The sequence below is a fragment of the Mycosarcoma maydis genome, chromosome 6 (genome assembly GCF_000328475.2).
Source record: "Mycosarcoma maydis chromosome 6, whole genome shotgun sequence".
Taxonomy (NCBI): domain Eukaryota; kingdom Fungi; phylum Basidiomycota; class Ustilaginomycetes; order Ustilaginales; genus Mycosarcoma; species Mycosarcoma maydis.
This window is the reverse complement of record NC_026483.1, coordinates 834,685-848,536: the sequence shown is the minus strand read 5'-3', so window position 1 is coordinate 848,536 and position 13,852 is coordinate 834,685. Positions and strand designations below refer to the sequence as shown.

Below are 13,852 nucleotides of genomic sequence, written 5' to 3'. Positions count from 1 at the left end.
CATCCCCCTCTTTTTCACCGCTCATCAAGTCTTTTTCGCCCACCTTTTCTTCTCCACCTCGCCACTTGGCAAGGATCCTACACCTGGGCCGTGTCGATTCCCCTTTGAGGTCACATCATCATGGCTGCTCCAACACCCACCTGGGGTCAGATGCACAACGAGACCAACGAGATCTCGGAAACTCACGCCCCTCACTACGAGGAGCAACACGGTCTTCAGCAAGCTCACTCGGCTTCCGACGACGAGAAAAAGTCGCCTCTTTCCTCGCAGGATCGTCTTGACTCTCAAGTACCAGTCACCGGCTACTACGATGCTGAAAAGAAGGCCGTCGCCGCAGACGAGGACTACCAGGCCGAGGACCTGCACTCGGGCAAGCAGTTCGACCTCAAATACTTTCCCGAGGAGGACACTCAGCTGACCATTCGATCACTCGTCGTCGGTACCGTGCTCGGCTGTGTGATTGCGGCTTCTAACGTATACCTCGGTCTCAAGACTGGTTTCACCTTTGGCGCTTCGCTCTTCGGTGCGATTCTTGGTTACAGTATCATCAAGCTCATGCAGAAGACGCTCCCTGAAAAGCTTGGAGGTGGCTTCTTCGGTCCTCGTGAAAACTGCACCGTTCAGACCGCTGCTACCGCCGCCGGTTCGTTGACTGGAATGTTCGTCGCCGCCGTTCCGGCAATGTACCAGCTTGACCTGCTCCACGACCCTCTCAAGGACTTTGGCCGTTTGCTCACCTTCTCGGCCGTCTCGGCTTACTACGGCGTCTTTTTCGCCATCCCCTTGCGCAAGTTCTACATCCTCAAGCAAAAGCTCATCTTTCCCTCGCCTACCGCAACCGCCTACACAGTCCGTTCTCTCCACGCTCCTGGAGGTGAGATCACCGCCAAGAAGCAGTCGCGTGCTCTGCTCTACTCGTTCGCTGCCGCCTTCACCTTTGTGGTCGTCAACCAGTACGCCAGCGGTATCCTCATGGACTGGCACATCTTCTACTGGCTCTACTCGTGGGGTTGGAAGAAGGCCCTGGTCGTCGACAACTGGGGTTGGATCATCGAATGGACGCCGGCCTTCTTGGGCGCTGGTATGCTCTCCGGTATGAACGCTTCTTTCTCCTTCCTCGGCGGCTCCTTCCTCATGTGGGCCATGATCGGACCCGCCATCATCGCCACCGGCCAGGCTGCCGGCCGTCACACGGGTATGCTCGCTGATCCTCCTGAGCCACTTCGATGGGCCTACACCTCCATGAACTTCGACCCCAACAAGCTGCCGCTCAACAGCGCTTCGCCTCGTTATTGGGGTCTCTGGCCCGGTGTGCTCATGATGCTCGCCTACTCGTTCGCCGAGATCGGCATGAACGGTCCCACCATCTACCGCGGTGTTCGCGCCGGTGCTTTGGAGCTTTACTGCAAGATCACTCGTAAGGAGCCTCCTTCGTACGAAGACGCCATTGCTGACCCGTGCGAGAAGAAGGACCAGGTTCCGCTATGGGCCTGGACCTCGGGTCTTTTGCTGTCCATCATCTTCACTTGCCTGGTTTGCACTCTGCAGTTCCACATGAACCTCGGCAACGTGGTCCTCGCCATCATCCTTGCGTTCCTCTTCTCCTTTGTCGGTGTTCAGGCTTCGGGTGCTACCGACACCAACCCAGTCGGATCGGTTGCCAAGGCTTCGCAGCTTATCGTGGGTGGTGCACTGCGTGGTCAGGGCAAGACCGGAGCTGCGGGTTTGCTCGAGAACTTGATCGCCGGCTCAATTGCTTCTTCCGCCGCTTCGCACGCCGTCGACATGGTCGGTGACCTCAAGACCGGACACCTGCTGCGCGCCAAGCCACGCAACCAGTTCTGGGCGCAGATCTTTGGTTCGTTCTGGTCCATCTTTGTCTCCACCGGCCTCTTTGTCCTCTTCACCAAGGCTTACCCTTGCATCACCAAACCAGATGCCGACGAGTGCCCCTTTGCCGCTCCTGCTGTCGCCGCATGGAAGGCGGTCGCAGTAGCGGTCATCTCGCCCAAGCTCCCGGTCAGCTTGTCCTCCGGTATGACGGCTATCGGCTTCGCCATCATCTCGGTGATCACTGTTGTGCTCAAGTACAAGGTTGTCCCCGCCAAGTACCACGTCTACGTGCCTAACTGGAATGCCGTCGGTCTCGGCTTTGTTGTGCCCCAGACCTACTACCCAATCGCCATGTGCATGGGTGCCACGACGGCATTGATCTGGAAGAACAAGCGTCCGCAGTCGTTTGACCTGCTCGCTTTTGCCATCGCTGCAGGCCTGATCGCCGGCGAGGGTATGGCTGGTGTCTTCAACGCTATCCTCACCATCGTTGGTGTTGACGGCAGCATCTACGGTACCACTGTCGGTCTGCCTCCTTGGTAATCTGCTAGCAGCGCTGTTATGGCCATTTTTCTGTTTATGTCTTTTATCTCCTTTGCTTATGCCGTGTCACGAATCAGCATACCCGTTTGCTCTGTCTAACGCGACTTGGGTCTCTGTGTGTACGAATCGATCCTTCTGCAGTCAGCTGCAGCGCCTCGTTCCGTTCTGAGGTTCGCAAGATGGACTGATAACTCGGCTGACCAAGCTGTACGCGTCTACGTCGACAGCATCCGTAATCTGCTTGTCCATCCGTTACCAGCTTGATCGCTGACCAAGCTGGCGCACGCAGCACTACCGCACATTCAGAGCTATGGTTCCAGCTCGACTTGTACAGCCGAGCCAACAACGAGTGACAAGTGTCTAGACGCGGTACAGCGATACTGGCGCTACTGAGCTTGCGTCGTCAGCATGTGAGTGGCTTGGCCGAATTTGTCAAAGCGCCAAGATGATGTGTGGCGACGATCCGGGGCGACAGAGATAACGCTGCATCCGTTCTGGCGTACGGCTAATGTCAGACGACGAATCGTGAATCGTGTTGGCTGCACGCAAACGCCCAACGCTCGCAGTGACATGGCATGTCAGGTCAGCCGCGTATCGGCCAGCCGCCAACCTTGGGACCATCACGCAATCAGCATGGTCGCCAACTTTTCACGATGGCGCACCTAATCTTCTGTAGCAGCTCAAAGTCAGCAGCCATCCGGCCCTCCCTGTGTCGACCGAAATGCGCTGGTGCTCACCTGCAATTCACGATTCACGCTTTCGCAGCCGGAAATATGTGCTCGCCAGCGCCAAGTGCGGGGCACAGACGCTGAGAAGCACCAACACGGAAGCGTGAAGCTGTCGGAGAAATCACAAATCACAAATCACAAATCACAAAAATCGTGAAGGTCTAATTTTGGTTTCACATTTTGTATCTCGCTTGGGAATCACATAGCGTGACCCTGACCCCGCACCCTTGACTCTTGCCTTGGCTGTTGCTGATGGTTACCGCAGTCATCCATCCATCCATATCAGAATATGTCGTTCGGTTCGAGGAGGTTCCCGCCTCTATGTTGGGACCGCGTCAGGGCGAAGTCAATGCTCTTGACAAGCGCAATACGCTGAGCCGTTGACATGTTGCCGAAAGCGTATATATGAAGACCATCGCCCGACGTGATTAGATGTTTGGCTTGCATCTCGCATTCCAACTCGAAATCTTACGATTGATACAGACTCAGAAACAATGACCAAGTGGGAACAAATCACGCCGCATCTTCAGACCACGCGTCCTCACGATGACGTTCTGGTCATCAGCCTTTCGAACCCACCGTACAACTTTCTCAACCGAGCCATCTTTGATGAACTGAAACAGGTCATCAACTCGCTCGACACGCAGACGACGCGCGGCGTGGTCCTGACTTCGCACCTTGATCAGGTGTTTGTGACGCACTACAGTGTGCAGGAGATCGTCGACTTCGGCAACAAGATGCCCGCTTGGATGCCGACGCCATCGTGGCTGATTCGTACTGCTCTTCAGGTGGAAAGCTGGAGCGCTGTGCTTGGCTTCAGGTGGCTCACCAGAAAGACCATGTTTGCCGGCGTCGCAGATCTGAACCTGTATCACGAGGTGACGCATTTGATTCGCAGCAAGCCGCAGGTGTTTGTTGCAGCCATCAACGGACTTTGCTATGGCGGAGGGTGCGAATTTGCGCTCGCATGTGATTACAGAGTCGTCATCGATACCGACTCGGCCATCATGGGTCAGTTGGAATCACTCATTGGGCTGATCCCTGGTGGCGGTGGAACGCAATTCCTCTCGCGAGCGCTTGGAACAGCCAAAGCACTCGAACTGTGCTTGGAAGGCAAGAGCATCACTCCCGCTGAAGCGCTCGAGCTGGGCTTGGTCAACAAAGTGGTCGCCAAGAACAAACTCGAGGCCGAAGCCGTCGAGTTGGCCAGGCACATCTCGCGACGCAGTCCATTTGCGACGCAAGCAATCAAAGACTCGGTCCACACGGGCAGCTCGCTCTCGTTCCGACAAGGACTGCTGCGTGAAAAGACGTGGTTTGCAAGAGCCGCTTTGGTCCCCGAAAGCCAGCAAGCCATGGCCAAGTACATCGATCACCTCAACACAGCCAAGCCTCAAACACAGGAGGACTTTGAAAGTATCATGCTGCCTTTCCAACAGGGACTCTTCCACGATTTCACTCCCGGCTCCGCTCGTCGTGATGCACAAGCATACGCAACGTCCAAGCATGATTAGGCCGCTCCGCTCGCTCCTCTCCCTTCCTTACCGTTTGTGCTCCCAATGCTGCCCATCCTTTCGTTCGACAGTCGTTGGTCCTGGGAGGATGCGAAGCAAGCAAGATTCAAGTGCATCTGCCAATACGCCAATCCGTTCTGAACCCGTAGCTGAGGCGTTGCGCCAAATCGGCGAGCGACAGTATGACTCGTTGTTGCCACTGCTCGCGTGCCGTCTCGAGCAACCTACCTTGTCGCGAACCAACATGCCATCTGCGCATTCCAGCATCATCAGTTTGTCTGCATAGAAAAGAATAGATTGATTCCCATTTTTTAAGCAAGAATCACGAATGAAGCTATGATGCAGTTGAGCGCGATCAGACGAGAGCTTTGACAATCGTCACATGGCGTTGCTCGTGAGAGAGCCAGGTCTGGGTGCCAATTACGCTGTCGAGCGAGCCGGGGCTGTCGACTCGTTCGAACACTATAGCACCACGGACAAGCACAAGGCAAATGAAGCGTTAGTCGAGAGGTGAGTGGTGGCACGCAAGGCGAGGAGTTGCGGTTGGAACTTACTCGTCAGCTCGTGGCCTTCGTTGGTGACGAAGGACCTCGGGGTGTACTGTGGACCGATGGCGAGATTTTTGCGGATGAGCTGGTTGCCTGTGTTGGTGCACGAGCCGGAGCAGTACTGCAATCCGCTAGTAGAAGTGAAGGCGACGTTGTACGCGTCTCCGTCGGTGATACCGTTGTTCGTGTAGAAGCTCGAGAGCGTTCCGCCTTGACGAGAGTTTTCCGTGGCAGGAACACAGCGTGTGACACTTCCCGTTCCGCCTTCGCGCGACGAAGCGTACGGGTATTCATCTGCCATTCTCGACCATCCAAGCTGCAAGTATCAGTAACCACATTCAAGTATTCGCATGCAGTCAGCCGCAGCCGCAATTAGACGCACCACAAGAGTTCGAGTCAGAAGCATTGTTAGCGCAACGGTTCGGAGATTTGCATGCAGTCTTGGCTCGGTTCGCTGAGGCGTTCGCCGAGTCGCGGTGCAGCGTGGTGGGCTTTCCGGCGCATTGGATGGCGTAGCAGTCGTTCGAGCAGATATTGGGCACACGAGTGCAGTCCCACGTCAAAGTGGCCGCATGAGCGCCGCTGGTCAACCCAACGAGCGCAGCTGCGCCAAACATCCACAAACGGCCTAGCATCTTGGAGAAACGAAGAACCAGCAAGTGTCCGAGGAGAGCGGACAAGGAGCTACGAGAAGAGAAATGTGCGGGTGAAAACTAGAGGCCTAGACGATCAGAGGCTTCGCTTTATACGTTGAGCAAAATGTGAGGTGGCCAAGCTGAACTGCGAACGGAGCTCGATAGGATAAGGGTCACATGCATCCTCAGCCACAATCAACTCTGACACAGAGACAGGCACTGGCGACATGCACACACCCTGCTCGAAGAACTTCGAGACGCCTTTGGCGGTTGGCTCTGTTCTTCAAACGCAGGATGATCACGTTCTGGCATTGATCCGGTGCGAGACCCCAGCCTGGAGCTGTTTCAGGCAGTGATTCATACAGGCGCCGGCTGGCAACCCTGTATCACAAGTCGCATCAACCAAGCGTCTGTATCAGACCCTTCAAAGCCGGATGCAAGAAAGGTTCACATTTGCGCAGCGTGCTGGGACATGGTGCTTGGCCGAGAGCAATCTCGAATGCAACTTGTCACGAGTGTTGATTAGCGCCACACGTTCTGGCTTCGGCAAAAACAAGAAAACGTTGTGCATAGCAGTCGTCCGTCCAGGGTCGAGGCACCAGTCGATCAAGAATCTCAAGACTCGGTGCGCTGCAGACCCAACCATCCGCGTCCGCGTCCGTGACGCTGACGCTCGGCTAAGCCAAGCGTATTTCTAACCGTGTAGCAGCTGCCAAGCCTTGACACTCGCAAGTGATATTGCGCTCTGCAGCTGGACTCTCTCGATCATCTTTCAGGAGATTGTCGTTGCAAGCAATCTAGTTGACAAGCTTGCATACGGGCCATCGAGTTCCGAGCAACACCTTGCACCTACCTTGCTGTTTAGATAAGGGTTCCGCTTCTCAAGCATTCTCCCCTGAGCTGAACTCCAACCCACGTGCAGGCTCCAACGTTGTCAATTGGCAAGCCAAGGATACGGTGCGAGTGCAGGAGGTTGCGAGGATGGATGTTCGGATGTGCTAAACTTGGCTCGGCAAGACCGTTTGCGCCCACGCCCCGCGCTTCATCATGCAGGTCCAATCTCATACGCTTTGCCAAAGCACACCAGCGATCTCGGAAGACGTCTGATTCCACCTTGAAGCTGGCTAGCAACAAACTGCTTGGCCAGAAGCGCACGTTGACAAAAAAAAGTGAGAAAGAGCAGCCAAGTAAAAACGTTTCTAGAGATGCTTGTTGACATGAATGTAAATCATTGCATGATGCTTTGGTTTGGCATAACCTCGCTCAGCCTCTCCACCTCGAGCAGAATGTTTTGCTTTGCCACCAACTCGCACAACTCCAGGCTCGGTTTGGCATTGACTTACAAATTTGACTGAATCTTGATATCTCTGAAGCTGAGTTGGTCGTAGTACACTCGGATGGGAATGTTCAGTTAGCCTATGATCATGGATAATCCATCACATGCACGATCACGGATGGATCTATGTGATTGTCAGACCCAATTCATACGCTGGAACATTCGTGATTGTCGGCACACAGGATCGCCACATCTGCGCCTTCGACGTCAAGGCTTCCTTTGGCAAACGTTTCTTTCGTGGCTCGATCGTGTTCATTGACGTTGAGAGTTGCGTCGGGTGGATAAGAAAGCGTCTAACACACCTCCAGTGGGTGCATCTCTCGCGTCGAAGCGTCAGCCATACGTTGGAATCGAGACATGTAGCGACCTGGACTGCCAAGTATCGCAATCACGAATGCTCCTGCCCGCATGATTGTCGGGCTGCATCAACGCCATCATGCTGACCGCGTCACATGAAAGCATATACACGATCCGCCGCTCAAGCTCGACACTTTGGACCATGTCTCTTGGCGCGCTCCACTTTTGTCCAAGCGCCAAAGTGAATCGGGACTCTGGCGTGTGCGTGTGCCGATTTCGGTTTCGCTTTCGCACCGTGTCAAGTCGCGTAAAGTGATTTCGCGGAGACGCGTGCGTCGTCTGTCGTGGTTTCACGTTTGGCTGCCGAAAAGTGACGAGTGAATTCACGATTGGCTTTCATAAACAGAAAAGAACAACACCTCTCCCTGTCTCTGAACACTTTGGACGATACCGCTTCTGTCTCGCCTGACCACTACAGTCTCTTGACACCTCGCTGGGATGGCAAACACACCAGTGGTTCCACCGCCAGAACTGCGCAGAACCATCCTGCGCGTGTTTACCACCAAGCACTCGCTACAGCTCCATTCATCAGCCATCGCCTTCATCACTTCGACGCTCGCGGATCATGGACTGCTGCAACAGCCACTAGAGTGGGAGGAGGCAATCGAAGCGCTTGCACAGGGTATCGTTGATGGCCAAACCAATGCTGATTCCAATGCTGGATCTCACTCCAAAGCGCTAGCTTCCACTGGCAAGGATGGTCCTGATGACCAAGAGGGTTCGTCCGATCTGGTAACAGCAGCAGCGCTGGAAACGGTCTACTCGAGGCTGGTTGTAGCTGATTCTGCCGCGCATGCGACTCAGGCTGCAGTGCGAGATACAGCAAATGGCGTCCATCGACACGCACACGAGTTGACGGACGGAGAACTTCCAGATCCACATCGGTACTTTGGTGTACATTCGGCCTTTACCCAGCCCAAACTCACTTTTGATCCGATCCGTAAAGTGTTTGAGCCAACAACCCTTTCCGCGACGCTTCTGCCTACTGCATCGACACGATCGACGTTCGCGCGTCAGCGTTACCATATCCTCAAAGGCGTGATTTTGAGAAACGAAAACTTTTGCCCTCCGCTCGCCATCGCCACCGCATCATCATCTAAAAACCTCGCCGATGGGTTCATGAAGCTCACCTCGACAAAGAACTTGCTCGGACGACAAGGACAACGATTTTTGCTCTTCGGAATGCTCAGCACTTCATCTGATGGACGGTATGAACTCGAAGATGCTGATGGAACTGTCGGCTTGGATCTGCACGACGCGATTCCGGGCGAAGGCATTTTCACCGAAGGAAGCTTGATCCTCGTCGAAGGCGAGTACACAGTGGAAGAGCGTATCCACGTGTTTGCTCTTGGTCACCCGCCGAGCGAAACGCGTGCACAGGCGAGATCGATGCACGCACATACGGATTTCTTGGGACCACCGCAGACTCCGATTCTTGAGCCAGCCGGCGCACCGAGCCGTGTAGCTGCAAGAGCTCCCTGGAGAGGCGCGATCTCGGTCAAGGAAGAGGCGGCATTTCAAGTTCACGAAGCAAATCACTCGGATCTGTGCTTTGTGATCTTTTCAGATCTGCATCTGGATCATCCCAAGACCATGGCGGCGTTCGCTACAGTTCTTCAGGGGTACGTGGATGCGGATTTTATCCCATTCGCTTTGATGCTGTGTGGCAACTTTGCAAGTCAACAGTATTCGTCAGCCGATACGGTGGATAGGTACAAAGCTGGATTTGCATCGCTCGCTGAAACGCTCTCCAGATTCCCAGCCATAGTTCGCAGCAGCCATATCATTCTAGTTCCAGGACCGCAAGATCCGTTCGCGTCATCGCTCGTTCCACGTCCTCCGCTGCCTCAGGGTTTGGTCGAGCCGTTGGTGTCAAAACTAAAAACGATGCATGCGACGATCCATTTGGCGTCGAATCCGTGTCGGATTTCCTATTTTTCACAACAGATTGTGGTGTATCGCGACGATATGATGACCAGGATGCTGAGGAACACGGTGCGCATCAAAGACCAAGCGCAAGAACAGGAGCGCGAGCAGAGGGAAAGGGAAGAGAGGGATTTGAAAAAGTTTTTGGTCTCGACCGTTTTGGACCAGGCGCATCTGGTGCCGTTGGCGCAGAGGATCCGCCCGGTGCTGTGGGATCACGACCATGCTTTGAGCCTATATCCCATGCCCACTGCGGTAAGTATCGCCAGATCAAGTGGTGAACATGCTCAGAGTATCTTGGACTGACTGATTCCTTTTTTAATCGCCGTGCAACAGTTGGTACTGGCAGACGCATACGATCGGTACGAGTTGACTTACGAAGGGTGTCACGTGGTCAATCCGGGCTCTTTCCGTTCCGGCAATGCTTTCACTTGGTCGACTTACTATCCTGCCACACGCCGAACCGAGCCAAGGTGCGTGCGTGACCCAGCTACGTTTCATTGTTCATTGACGCCATTGTTGCGACGACTGACCCAAGCTTGCTTGTTCGCCTCTGTTTCCTATGCCTTGGACGCAACAGCGAGCTGCCACTCGTCTGAAGTTGTCGCATGCCATACGCAAAAGACGCAATCTCAAGCATGTCGAGCCATGTTGTGCGAGCGTGATAGACGTGGGTCATAAGAGTCGACTGTGCTGCTGCCGATCTGATCGGGAAATGACGATCCGATCTGCCGATGTGTACACACTGGCGCGGCGTTTTAAATGACGAATGTTGGAGCATCGTTCAACACGCCGTGCAAGAGTGCTTTGCGTGTTGGTTTGCGCTTGATTTGGCAAGAGTCAGATATTCACGATCCGTATTTCGTAATTCGTGATGGGAATGCGGAAGCTGACACGAGAATCGTGAATTTTCATCAGCGTGGGCTTGCGCGTGGAATCCACGATTGGATTGGATTTGCCTTTGCATGCACCATGGCTCGACTCGAATAGGAAGGTTTTCGTACAACACTCTGTGACTCAAGTGCGCAATCGTCAAAGGGAACCAATCACGAATCGTTTGGGCTTGGCCTGGCTTGTGTGCAATAACATTAAGTTGGGTTGCTGTGGCCGTCTCGAAGCGAAGCGCATCACGCAGATCCATGTGCAAGGTACCAGCTGATGTGAAAGTGCTCGGTGTCTGTGTGGAGCTCCGCCGTTCATCGGCGTATTGAACATCTCTCTTGCTCGCAGCAAAGATCGTCTGCAACGGCAACGGCATCTGCTGTTGCTCCTTGGAAACGCTTTGAACAGTCATGGTAAAGCAAGCCGCATGTCGAACTCATCGTTGCTCGGCAGCGTGCCAACTGTAAGCAGGTTTCAACATCTCTAGCAACGTGATACGGCTGCCCTCACACAATCACCTCGATGGAACGATAGAGTACGAGCTCCCGTACATTAGTGCTATCGGAGTTCGAGATCACAAATCGCAGCAGATTGGCTTTCGTTACCGAGCAGGAAGTAAGCCCATGCCAACCTAATTGTCTGGCATTGGCCGAGTAGGTCTGTACGCTTGGCCGGGAACCACGCTGCGCACTGTGTCTACGTTGAGCCAAATAAACTTAGGCTAGCATTCGTAGCATTCGTGGTTCAAATCACTGACCCTTGTCCGGTCGGGAGCGCTTAAAGCGTGCTCTTTCATGTGCGCGAGCGTTTAAACCAAGGTAAGAGGGCAGCCATTCCGACCAGCGTCTCGAGAAGGCCACTGGCCAAACAGAAGCCGTGAGCGATCGTGAATTCACGATGGCGTGTTGCGAGTCAGTCCAGCCCATCAATTGTGAATGACAGCCGCCTGGCAAGATCACGAACCATTGTTCACGAATTGTGATTTGTGATTGACACTCCGCAGAGAAATTCTACACCTGGCGGATTTCTTTTGCCGCCCTGCCGCGGTTTCCCGCTTGGGGTTTTTCTGTTTATTTGCACCACAGCTGTCAAGATGCGCCGTGGAGTTGAAAGCTAGACTCAGTGCGGCTCGCTGACCATGTGCATTTACGAGTAGTGATGCGAGGCTGTTGCAGGGGCTCGTATTCTCGAAAGAACCGACTGCCTCGAGCGGTGCTACCGCACCGGCCTCGAGAGCGGGAGCCAAGCGTCCGTGAGCGCGCTTGAGCGGGATGTCCAAGCGCACTCGGTATGCCAACGTACTTGTGATAAGGTATAAGAAGAGGCGAGTTCGAGTTGATTGGCACTCGCTTGTTTCCCCATCGAGCTTTGCTCTCTGCGCCACTCCTCTGCACTCGATCCTCTCAGCTGCTTCCGTTTTACGTCCAACGCGCACATCTCCTGTTCTTCGGGACCGCACATATCTTTTCGGATCCAGCTACGCATTCGCACAACACCGTTTCTCTTGACACCCCTCTCGGTCACCGCGATCAGCAAACATGCGAGCCAACACACCTGGCGTAGCTCTTGCCGTAGCTGCTGCTGCATTTGCGAATCTTGGCTCTGTCTCGGCGGTGCCTCACGAGCAGAGCCTGTACAACGGCTACAACGGCCTCGCTGGACCTGCCGCCGAGTTCTACGATGACAGCATCCCGTCACGCGTCACGCACTCAGTGTGGTCGGCGCTCACGTCGCTGTTCGGCGAATCGCACAAGACTGTGCAGCTAATCAAGTCGGCTCCTGGCGTCAAACTGCTCGACTCGGGCTTCCCCACTGCTGACACCGACTCTGTCTCGGCACCGCGCTTCGTGCTGTACGGAGACCAAGACGTCGCTAGCCAATCGTTTGGTGCTCCGCCTTACTGGAACATCACGGGCTTCAACGTGTTCAACCTGGCTTTCTGGACAGTCAAGTTTGGAGTGGCTGACAACGCGCAGAAGTTCGCGGCCAAGAGCGATGCGGATAAAAAGTGGTTCAAGAGTCGGTACGCTGGAGCAGGGATGAAATTGATGGTTTCCGTGTTTGGTGCTACCGATACCCCGCAGAGTATGGGCAAAAACGCTACTGCGTTGGGCAGGACGATTGCGAGTTTTGTCAAGAAAAACGGTCTGGATGGAGTCGATGTCGATTACGAAGAGATGGAGCTGTTCGCTCAAGGAAAATCGAGCGAGTGGTTGATCGAGCTCACACGATCGCTGCGAAACCAACTGCCTTCGCCCGACTACATTATCACGCACGCTCCCGTAGCACCGTGGTTCAACGCTCAAATGTACCCGAACGGCTACGCATACATCCACAGCCAAGTGGGCGACCTGATCGATTGGTACAACGTCCAGTTCTACAACCAGCAGAACTACAACACTTGCGACCAACTCATTTGGAACGCCGCTGACAACTTTCCGCTCACAAGTCTGTTCGAGATCAACAAGTACGCCGGTGTCCCCCTGGACAAGTTGGTCGTCGGTAAGCCCGCGTGGCAGAGCGATGCAGATGATGGGTTTATGAAACCGAGTGTGCTCGGCGGTTGCCTGAACATCGCCGTCCAGAACGGCTGGAAGGGCGGGGCCATGTTCTGGGAATACCCGCACATGACGCCTCACCGTCTCAGCGTCATCACGGACGCTGCCGGATTGAGCTAGACAGCATACGCTATCACACATCCTTACCAATCTCCTCATCATCGTCTTGACCCATATCGTATTTCCATCTCTTGATCACGGACAATTGAGTTTCATGCTTTCACACTACCATCCATGCTAATCAACATACAATCCACGATTACCTGTCTCACAAGACTGTGGATGATGTGCCCATCTCAACCGCCTTTCAAATTGCCTCTTGCACGCGTATGTCGCATCGCACGCTCGCTCTCCTAGATCGTCGGCTAACTCGAGCCAGCCCACCCGTACGCACACAGCAGCCACCAACTCCCGAATATGTTGCGCACCTTTGTCACCAGACTGTTTCTTAAGCAGTTGAGAATAAGTCGTGATTGTGATTCAGATTAGGGGTGAAGACCCGTGTTAATTCTTGGCAGTCACGAGTCGCGAGTCTTGTTGAAGGCAAGAAAATGGTGAAAAGATCGCTTGCGACATTCACGATTCGTGATTGGTGATTTGCTTGGGTTGATCTGGAACGCCGCCGCCCGAACCACGAATGCGAATCACGAATGGCATATGGCCAGGATCTCGCTGCGAGTGATCTCTGCATGACGAGCGCTCGCGTCTTGTCCTGGGGCGAACGATTCATCCGCGACGCGACCGTGTTGCTTCGAGTCGTAGCTACCCGTCATCTGGCAGAAAATGCCTTTCTCCGTCGCCCAGATGCGCACCTCGGGCTTGATCCACTGAGCGCTGTTCAGACCTTGCCTTGAGGTGTCTTCGTCTCGAGTTCCAGGAAAAAGGATTCTTAGACCCTCATACACGCACACACGCGTACACACTTTAGGCTTGGCTGTATATACACTTCCGTGTGAGTTTGCCATCGAACCCGCAGTACTCTCAGCCGGGCA

At 54.4% G+C, this 13,852-nt stretch overlaps 6 protein-coding genes across 6 annotated transcripts; 4 read left to right on the top strand and 2 right to left on the bottom strand.

Annotated features, from left to right (window-relative positions):
- Positions 1-120: 120 nt before the first annotated feature.
- UMAG_02763 (uncharacterized protein) lies at positions 121-2,376 on the top strand (the record flags this gene model as incomplete). Its single annotated transcript, XM_011390820.1, has 1 exon — positions 121-2,376. One exon carries the CDS (start codon positions 121-123, stop codon positions 2,374-2,376), a length of 2,256 nt encoding a protein of 751 aa, XP_011389122.1.
- A 1,222-nt stretch (positions 2,377-3,598) lies between these two features.
- UMAG_02762 (uncharacterized protein) lies at positions 3,599-4,618 on the top strand (the record flags this gene model as incomplete). Its single annotated transcript, XM_011390819.1, has 1 exon — positions 3,599-4,618. The coding sequence occupies one exon, from the start codon at positions 3,599-3,601 to the stop codon at positions 4,616-4,618; it is 1,020 nt and encodes a 339-aa protein (XP_011389121.1).
- Positions 4,619-4,973: 355 nt separating this feature from the next.
- On the bottom strand, positions 4,974-5,801 carry UMAG_11931 (uncharacterized protein; the record flags this gene model as incomplete). The annotated part of the gene is made up of 3 exons (XM_011390948.1): positions 4,974-5,080; positions 5,173-5,460; positions 5,549-5,801. 3 exons carry the CDS (start codon positions 5,799-5,801, stop codon positions 4,974-4,976), a joined length of 648 nt encoding a protein of 215 aa, XP_011389250.1.
- A 2,131-nt stretch (positions 5,802-7,932) lies between these two features.
- UMAG_02760 (DNA polymerase epsilon noncatalytic subunit) lies at positions 7,933-10,019 on the top strand (the record flags this gene model as incomplete). Its single annotated transcript, XM_011390818.1, has 3 exons — positions 7,933-9,675; positions 9,757-9,893; positions 10,001-10,019. The coding sequence occupies 3 exons, from the start codon at positions 7,933-7,935 to the stop codon at positions 10,017-10,019; spliced, it is 1,899 nt and encodes a 632-aa protein (XP_011389120.1).
- A 185-nt stretch (positions 10,020-10,204) lies between these two features.
- Positions 10,205-10,714, bottom strand: UMAG_02759 (uncharacterized protein; the record flags this gene model as incomplete). The annotated part of the gene is made up of 1 exon (XM_011390817.1): positions 10,205-10,714. The coding sequence occupies one exon, from the start codon at positions 10,712-10,714 to the stop codon at positions 10,205-10,207; it is 510 nt and encodes a 169-aa protein (XP_011389119.1).
- A 1,126-nt stretch (positions 10,715-11,840) lies between these two features.
- Positions 11,841-12,980, top strand: UMAG_02758 (uncharacterized protein; the record flags this gene model as incomplete). The annotated part of the gene is made up of 1 exon (XM_011390816.1): positions 11,841-12,980. One exon carries the CDS (start codon positions 11,841-11,843, stop codon positions 12,978-12,980), a length of 1,140 nt encoding a protein of 379 aa, XP_011389118.1.
- Positions 12,981-13,852: the final 872 nt, after the last annotated feature.